This window comes from Aristolochia californica, unplaced genomic scaffold, assembly GCF_029961685.1.
Source record: "Aristolochia californica isolate CCGP_79_NKW_82.1479 unplaced genomic scaffold, dmAriCali1.0.hap1 SCAF_14, whole genome shotgun sequence".
Lineage (NCBI taxonomy): Eukaryota > Viridiplantae > Streptophyta > Magnoliopsida > Piperales > Aristolochiaceae > Aristolochia > Aristolochia californica.
In genome coordinates this window covers 8,860,374-8,869,792 of record NW_027181815.1, presented here as the reverse complement: position 1 = coordinate 8,869,792, position 9,419 = coordinate 8,860,374, and the positions used below count along the sequence as shown (strand labels likewise).

The following is a 9,419-nucleotide window of genomic DNA, read 5'->3' as shown; positions in this document are numbered from 1 at the left end:
ATGATCAGCTCATGCGTACCCAATAGTGGATGTCACTCATGACCTACCTAAAGCTTACAAGTACAAATTTGCCCATCCCCATGACAGATACTAGTCGAGTCTTAAGTTTCTAGCTCTATAGCTCTTCTTGCCCTAGGTTGACACCATTTGTGTTTTTTTGTGCATTTTGATGTTATGATTTGTCCATACTTGTAAAAAAAGTCCATGTCCCAATTTGTAAGCACATTGACGATTAATAGAAAATCTCTTAGTTTTTAAGGGGGAGAAAAAAGGTTAGCATAGATTAAGGAGGAGTAAGTAAAATAGAAGGGAACAATTAAAAAGAAGTCTCATACATGCACAAATTAAGGGGGAGTAAAAAAAACTATTAGAGAGCATTCATTTTTTATATGCTAAGTTTTATCTATTGACGATGATATCAAAACTTAAACTAGTAACTGATAATTGTAAATTAAGTATTTGCCTTCTAGGGGCATGCATTCATAGTAAATGAGGGAAAACCAGTCAAATCAATACAAATACAAAAGGCCTTAAGCCAAAAGAAGACTAAGTTATTTTTGAAGTACCTATATATATGAGGGAAAACTAGTCAAATCAATACAAAAAGGCCTTAAAGCCAAAAGAAGAACAAGTTATTCTTGAAGTACCTATGAGGTGTATGAAGACTTGAAGCATCTAGCGTCTAATATCTAGATTTTGTCCTTTACTTTGTGCATGAAAGAATCTCTCAATTATGAAGAAAAGGGCAAGAGCATAGGTTTTTAATATTTCATATTGAGATTGCTAATTTGATTGTAAGTGGGTATGCTAGTAATTAAATTGGCAAACACAAAATTAATAAATTACAAAAAAAATAAAAAATATTAAAAATATTATAATTTTTTTGTAGATGTTAAAATTACATTATTAATGGAAAAAAGGCAAAATTAACAATATCAAACTTAGAAATGGAAGATATTAAGAGAACACCAAAGATAGACATAAATTATAACCGAAAAACAAGTTTGAGCTTAGTGAGAAGAGAGAGGAGAGAGAAGTACCAAGACAACTAAATAGTTCTTTTTCTCTTCTAATTAATGTTTAATTAATGTTTAATTGAGTACAACAGTCGAGGAAACACTTAGAATCACTCTATTTTATTATTTAAAATATAATAAATTTAAATTAAATACTGATAATTATAATATTAAATAAATAAGATTAAAATTTTATGTGGTTCATACTCTTTTATTTTTTTTTTCTTTTTGGTCACTAAGATCTCTAAACTGCGAGATAAGTCCCAAAATACCAAACTCACCAATGTAACAACAAGAACAAAATATTAAAATTTAGCCCTTCCATTAAACCCCGAAATTCCAAAATGTAACAATTCTACATCCCCACTTTTTTCCATAACAATTTAAGAGAGAGCGTAACAAATAAAAACGCACACATACGCACCGTGCCACGTTACCCAGTCATTGTGGGCCCAAATGCCCATACCAAAAACAAAAAGAAGAAGGTGGTCCCCACTTGTTCAGACTTGATTCTCTTGCTGCTTCATCACATCTTGCCCGTTCATCTTCTCTTCCGCACCTTTAACCGGCTCGTTCAACTCCACCGAGCCGCCCTTCCCCCCCTTTCCGCCCTTTCTGTAGATCGCGTACAATATCAACTGCAGCGCCCCCAGCCCGCACCCGAACCCGTTCGGTACCTGTCCAATGTTCACTCACACTTGTTACCAACCCCACCACCGCGGGTCAAAGATACTCACGGTAGGGCCCACACAATTAAATCACGTGGCCCTCCATAGGTCTCACTCTCAGTAACTGCATCTGCAGTTACGCAAAGATGGAGAGCGGTTTGTCCGCCGCATCTTTGCTAATTTACGCAGCCGGTGTAAGTAAAGAAAGAGAGAGCCAGGGAAACTCACGGCGATGAACGGGTCGGAGCCGAGGAGACCGAAGATGAACCAGGAGGTGCCGCAGAGGAAGACGAAGAGCGACAAGAAGAAAGGCATGTACTCGACGCTTTTCGATCGTATCACCAGCCTCTGCGCATCCGAAAAGTATGTTACCACTTCAAACAAAAACCCCTTCCAACGAGTCGTAAGAGACAGCGCTGGTGGTGCTTACCATGATGGAGAGCGGAGAGGCGTACATGCAGATAGAGAAGATGGTGGCGGCGAAGCCGCAGAAGAGCTTTCTCTTCTGGCCGTGAAGAGCGAGAACGGAGATGAGAGCGACGGCCGCGAAGACGGAGAGTACAATAACGAGGAGGCCGAAGATCTTCCCTCGCACCTTCCCACGCGCGTAGATGAGGAAGACGACGACGTAGATGAATTCGATGACGGCGCCGGTGCCGTTGATGGTGCTCACCAGGAGGTTGTGAGGGGACACGAACGGCAGCCCGTACCTGCCCCAGAAGTTTCTAGTTAGACATGAGTGGATGGGATAAAAATCTTAAGAAGGGTCACGGGCATCTTTTACAAGTTTTTTTTTTTTTTTTTTACCAGGCCGAGAGGAGGCAGTTGAGCAAGGTGGAGACATAGGGGATCCCTGAAAATTCCTCGGTCGACTTGCTCTTTATGATCCTTCGGAATGTGATCCTAAACACCGAGATAAATTGCAAGAACAAATTAATTCAGTCTTTCAAAGTTTAATGAAATGAAAAAGGAGGATTGAAAAACTCGCAGAAGAAAATTCCAAAATCCAAACTCGAAAGCGTAACGAGTCCAGTTCAAATTTATTAGGAAAAAGAAGAAACAACATTCTGAATTTCGGATAGAGGGTACGATGGTTTGGATTTTCTTCTTCTGAAAGATGCACGGAAATTACGGAGACCCGCAAAAAGAAAAGAGAGACATCTTTACTTCTTCCATTAATACTGCCAAAAATACTAAAAAAGTTTGAAAACGGGAAGTAGAATTTGGGAGAGAGAAACAAAAAGTACCAGAAGAATCCGCTGGTCGCTTTAATTACAAAGCTCATACAAGTGGAGTTTCATAATTGACGACAAACAGAACCCTCTTGAATACATGGAGAGAATCCAAAAGCTTAAAAAACAGAGAAAAATATGCGATCCTTATTTATTATAAGAAGATGATACTGTTCTGCCATGAAAGATTATAAGAAGTTGCAAGAGAGCAAAGGAAATTTAACCACGGATGCGCGAGATACACAGAAAACGAAGGAAACAAACGCAAGTCTCAAATAAAACAAATAAGAGAGAAGGAAAGAAACTGAAAAGAGAGAGAGACTGCATGATACTTACACAGGAGACAAGAACAGAAACAGCGCAGTCGCATTCCCTGCACAAACAACCCAAATCCATGAGAGGAAAAACCCCATCAAACAAAACTAAATCAGAAACGAAACGAAACTAAAGAAAAAGAAGAGAGAAGAGAAAAGACAAACCGAAAATCCCAAACAGGAAATGCAGAACGGCCATCTTCGTTCCTCTTTCTCTCAACACGAGTAGGACAGAAAACAGAGAACTCTCACACACGGAGAAGAGTCGAACACTCTTTACTTGCCCACTCCCCAGAGAAAATCCTAAAGCGGAGAGCCTTAAAAGGAATCAGACATCATGGATAGGCAGAGGAAGGGGGGGTTTTATAGATGAGAAGGAGTCTGCTATTGATTTCGTCCTTATCCGAAGCTTCGGTAATCAACAATGGCTACATCAATTTTACTGACACGATACTACAAGAATCCACCGCTCTTTCGGTCTCTACCCTTTTCTTCTCTCTCTCTCTCTCTCTCACAGTTGTTTGTATTTGCTGCAGACTGGGAGGTGCGGATGCCTCAACAAGGGAAGCTAGCATTAAACTGGACGTACCTTCACGCCACTTGTCCTCCACTGCACACGCCGACGAGAGTATCACACGCGGGCCGCACTTCAGAGCTCAGTAACAGTTTAACGTGTAACATACACGAGAGTATATTTTGATACCCGCTGCATGTACAGTGATTACTCGCAAGCGGAAATCTGTACGGGAAAATCCGGTTAACCCGTGGACCGAGAGTGACCGTGACGAGACGAGATTAGCCTCTCGCGGCCGGTAGGTCAAATAAGCCGTCACTGATCCGATATTCACCCCGATCCGATATCCGAGATGTAACGGGTGTTATTATGTAACACTATTGACCACACTTAAACAAGTGTGAGTATGTATGTACAATCATCCAATTTTGGAAGCTTTCATTGTGTAGAATCCTCTATAAGGGCAACCAAGGGGTAGCAAAACCCCTCCCTCCCCTCCCTCTTGCTTGACCTTCTTTGTAACACTACATAGGTCTAGGGAGATTTGAAATACTTTCATCATAAATTTCTATAGCTTTCCTCAATAACAAGGAGAGTGTGGACTCCTATCTTCCTTACCATTAGAAAGAGCCCTACTTCCAAACCCTAGATTTTTCTCAAGAAGTCGGGACAGAAGGACACTCTTCCTCCTCCTTCCATGCTAGTTTTTTTAAATCTTTTATTTTTAATTTTTCCTATCGATCATCATGTCATTATGCTATTATACCGGATTGACCCTTTCACGTATTATCTTTCTTCTAATTTTTAATTATATTTTTATTGACGATCGCTTATTTTTAATCACTATAGTTGAAGACTGAGTTAGGTCTAAGAACAGTAGACGAATCTCATGCATGAAATATGTACATACATTTTTAAGAACAACATTTGTGCATGCATAGCCTACGTATATACATGTAGAAAGTATGTGTCAATGGGAAGATAGTCTACAATTTTAATGTCTATTTGTTTCTCTTTTACATGAAAGTTGACACATAGACAAGTAGATGATGAACAATAATTACTTTAAAAAAACACCCAATTATATGGAAGATTGGTAATTGATTCCAAACACAATTATGAATCAAGACAAAATCTAAATAAAACCATTGAAATATTCTCAAAAGCCTCTCATACAATGTCAATTCTCTATCATTACCATTACCATGGTTATTATGACAACAAAGAAAGAATTAGCCACCAATGAAATGAAGCAAGGAAAAATGACATATATATGGCCTAAGCAGGTTGGCAGACACAAGATTTTGATAGTTGAAACCTTGCCTAACTTTGAAGAAATGGTTCCAATTTGGACATTTTGTTTTCTTGTGGTGACTATGTATTGTCTTTTGAGAGATTCCTCTTGACCCTGTGTTCATGGGCATCAATGTTAGGGGCAGATTCCACAAGGTTGACCAGCTTTTAAAGGTGGTCAAGTGAAGTTTAGGGGTTAGCTTTGTTCTATGTATTATGCTGCATCAATCACCCCATATGAAAAAAAATCGATAAAAAAATCAATTTGATAAGAGTGAACCAACCTGGATTTTGTTAGAGCCAATTCTAGCAAGTTTACGTCGCAAGACGAGCTTAAAGTTATTCTTGTTAACAAATTATTCGAACACGGATTATCGGTTCCATATATAGAAATTGAGAACAAATAATGTTACAAACAATGTCAAATATAAATTGCTAGAGGTGACAAATAACTTCCCATACGTCTCTTGATATCAAGTAGGCACCTTTTAAAGCTCTTTCCCATTTACCATCTTTGTTTCTATATTCTTTCTATTATTTAAACATTTAGATTCAGTAACTACAAATCACAGTATTATCAGAATCAAGAGAGAAAAAGAAGAAAAAAGAAAGTTTTTCCTTTTCACTAGGCAGATAACGATCCCTCTACAATGCTTAAAAGAATAAATTCACAGAGAATCATGTCTGCCCATACTGTAAAAGCAGCAAGGAATATATTAGCCATGCTCGCAGCAGATAGAGGGACCCATTTGTGCGATTATTGTGTCCCCGTTTATTGATGCTCATTAATAAATTCAGATATTATCTCCCTTATACATAAAAAGCATTCAAATCGGAAACAAACCTTCGTTAATACCAGATACTTCTGTTCGTCAATGGCGTCAGCAACCCTATCTCTTGGTGGGTTGGCTTTGTTGTTTCAGTAAAGAGAGAAGCTTTCTCTTCTACTGGTAACGAAGGGCATCTAATCATTATATTGATGTCAGAATAGAACCAGGACATAGTTTTCTCTAAAGAAACTCAGTCTTGAAGTAAAATGAACCTAGCTATCTCTCTCTCTCTCTCTCTCTCTCTGTTCTCACAGTCAAGAGATCGGGGAGGAAGGAAACAAAAACTAGGGTTTACATTTATGGGGAAGAAGACAGGGACGCGTTTTGAGATGAAGTGCATCTGGCCTTTATCGAAAGATGATTGGGGGCCAAAACACACAGGCGAATACTTAACTGTGTTTTTCTGAGTATCATGGTCAGTCTGTATGTGAGTTTCTTCTGTTGGCTTTTCTGGGTGAAAAGTATCTTGAAGATACTTCTGGTTTACTTGGTTTAGAGCGTTTAAGTAGCTGAGAAGAAGTTCTTTAATCAATCCTGTTATAGCTTAAAACCATTCATTGGTATCTGTTCACTGATAAGAGATGACATTCATGAGTTTGTTTAGAGATAGAGATGTTGAAGAGAAACTTTGAAAAAAGTAAATTTTCATGGCTAGTGTGCACATGAACACTTATCAGTGCAACCCTCTATATGTGGCTCTACTTTTCTGATTGGACTTTCACCTGATCATATGAGAACACATCATTCTACAAATATAGATGTTGTACTCTATCTTCACCTTGAGTTGAAATGGCCCTATAGCTTTAACCCTAACAAGATATATAGGGTTGCCTTTCATTTACCCATTTCATCAATGTTTCATCTGTTAGAGTTGAGACAAGTGAGGGTTTTTTGTTTTTGTTTTTGTTTATTTATTCAATCAAAACAAGCCAACATGAACGTTCAAATGATAAGGAGAAGGAATGCTCTTTGTTAGGATCCTCTGGCCCAAACATTTGATCCGGCCAGTCTAGAGAAGGTTAGAATATGAAAATTTTAAGTATTTTAACACAATTTTTTATTGAGATTTCATTGAATGTCAATAAGTCGATGTTTGAACATTACGATCTCATTTATTTAAGTTGTTTTCGCTCCAAACAATAATTTTTTGATTCCTAGTTAAGGCACTCATGAATACTCCAAATAATCCTTACACTTTGAAATGGAGTTTGGAATCCAAATTTGGATAGTTGAAAGGTCATCCTTCAAGGAGCGAAGTATATTTTGTGCTATTACTTTGAAATATTTATGTACATTGCTTGATCCTTGCTAGAGTCATTGCATCTTTCCTAACAACTGCAACCAGTAATCTTCATAATGCCTTTGCTAAGTTGGGTGTTTTTGATGTTTATACTCTAGCTCGAAGGGGAGTGTTATTGAAGGTTTGTACTTAAATTAGGTTCATTTTGTTTTTGAGATATACTTATGTAGTCCTAAGGCCAAATTAGGTTCTTCAGGATTCTTTTTATCTTCCAAACTTCCAAACCTAAACGGGTGACAATGACAAGCCACAGATTAGACTTATCCGCTGATCTCCTTTTATTAAAGCCCAAAGCGTACAAGAATGGATGGTTTGAAAGTAGAAATTGCAGCAGGTGAAAGGGTCTATTCTTTACATGCATATACAGAAGACGTGGTCGAGTTCGTCTCTAAAAGAAGCAATAAAGGCTAATGGAAACAGGCACTTCTGGAGGCCGGGAGGGGTCGCCTGATTACATGTGGAGGAGGGCACTGCAGGTTCATGTACTCGAAAGTAAATGCCGACCTCCATCTCTTTCATTTTCATCTACTCTCAGTGCTTCAGGTCACAATGTGACAGTGATACCTCACTTTATAACTCATTATATAGTGAGGATGGGTGGCCCCACATTGTTCTTGAGCCAGTCCAATACATTTCCATGAAGTTACTCCAATACTTAACCACAATCACAAACACAAACCAGTGAGATCATGTCCATATCAACCCTTCTATGTTCTAAAAGACCACTTTCGTGTTTTTATTGAGACGAGCGTTGGATATTAAACTTGACTAGAATCAAAGAATCAGTTGAAAATGTTATTCTTATTGGAAAACTAAGACAATTTAGGTTCCAATGAATCAAACCATTCATGAATTGAAGTTACCTTTGCTTCCAACAACAAGATAGCATTCGAGCCGTTTGTTCATACAAATACTCACCAAATACATTTATAAAAAAAACCAAAATCTCTTCACCAGATCATTGCAGCATCACCATTAGTGGTTGAGGGTTTGGGTCCCACAATGTTTATGTGGCTACAAGTAGGCGAAGTTGCCCTGCAAGCCATGCAACATTTTTTATAATATTCGATCCACACAATGGCATTTTGTCTTGCTCAATTTATGAGAAATTTAATGCTGATTTTATAAAATGAAAGTTTGGGTGCATTCGGGACCCTTCTTTTGAGATTTGTCAAACAAGGTTAGATAACTATGGGTTGATGCAGTAGCATCTATCCTTATCGTGGCTTGCAGCATTCGATCAGATGCCACAGTATAAAGCTTTGTTGTAGATATTCTTCCCTGTAGTTTACTTCATTTCCAGGATACTGTGATTGAGATTGTAATCGAGTTAATTTTGCCGATTTGAGGAGCAAAGGGGTGAGAATAGTTAACTAGTTATTGTCCTAAGAGTGACAAGTGGAAGCAAAAAACAGTCATTAGCTTGGATTCTGAAAGAGTCTCTCTACTAAAGGGACAGATTCATGTCTAGAAAAGAAACAGAAGACTACCCTCTTAGGATGAATCAGTGATGGTGATAGATGCTTTGTAATTTTATTTAATTAAAAGAGTGTCTTGTGTCAGAGTGATTCTGTCTACTCTTGTAGGCGGTAGCTTTCCGCACCTAACAAATCGGTCTTTTGGGTATATTGGCCAGCCGTTGTCATGGTATCAGAGCTGGGCACGCCACGTCCCTCGTTCGAATCCCGTGAGAGGCGGTAAAAAATAGGCAGGGTGGGTGTCAGAGTGGTTTTGTCCACTCTTGTAGGCAGTAGCTTTTCGCACCTAACAGATCGGTCTTTTGGGTGTATTGGCAAGCCGTTGCCATCTTGAACTTTGAAAAGGTGTAATAAGTGTTTTCAAAGCCCAAAGTTAGATTTAGTAAATATTGCTTATTTACATTCTAGTCTAAGAGCTTAAAATGATATAATAATAATTTCATACAAGAAAGATGGACAACTCACTCAAAGATTTTGCTTAGTTGAATAGTGAATGGGAGATAGGAAGGTTGAAAATAGGAATTAGGGAGCAAGCAAAATATCACCTGCAATTTGGAATTTTCTTTTTCTTTTGTTATAAAAATAATGTGAAGGATCAAAATATGTGAACATGAGTAAGAATAGGACAAAGAGAAGGAAATATAACCAGAAACCTTGGTGGTTTCTATATTTTTCTCTCAAGTGATCTCACGGCCTCTTATCTTTTATATATTTTCAAAAAATGTATGATGTTCTTCATTCTCTTTTATTTTTTTTTCTCTCTCATTTCCTTTG

At 38.1% G+C, this 9,419-nt stretch overlaps 1 protein-coding gene across 1 annotated transcript; it reads right to left on the bottom strand.

Moving 5' to 3' along the window:
• Nucleotides 1–1,319: 1,319 nt before the first annotated feature.
• LOC137950479 (bidirectional sugar transporter SWEET1-like) lies at nt 1,320–3,751 on the bottom strand. The gene is made up of 6 exons (XM_068796961.1): nt 3,396–3,751; nt 3,253–3,289; nt 2,492–2,587; nt 2,115–2,394; nt 1,913–2,032; nt 1,320–1,693 (listed from the first exon to the last, which is right to left on the bottom strand). The coding sequence occupies exons 1-6, from the start codon at nt 3,427–3,429 to the stop codon at nt 1,517–1,519; spliced, it is 744 nt and encodes a 247-aa protein (XP_068653062.1). The 5' UTR covers nt 3,430–3,751; the 3' UTR covers nt 1,320–1,516.
• Nucleotides 3,752–9,419: the final 5,668 nt, after the last annotated feature.

Excerpts from the sequence above, each read along its gene's own strand:
- LOC137950479 (XM_068796961.1), bottom strand. The coding sequence starts at position 3,429 with ATGGCCGTTCTGCATTTCCTGTTTGGGATTTTCG. Across the intron at positions 2,395-2,491 it reads AACTGCCTCCTCTCGGCCTG|GTACGGGCTGCCGTTCGTGT; the intron begins GTAAAAAAAAAA and ends CTTCTGGGGCAG. Across the intron at positions 1,694-1,912 it reads GCTCCGACCCGTTCATCGCC|GTACCGAACGGGTTCGGGTG; the intron begins GTGAGTTTCCCT and ends AACATTGGACAG.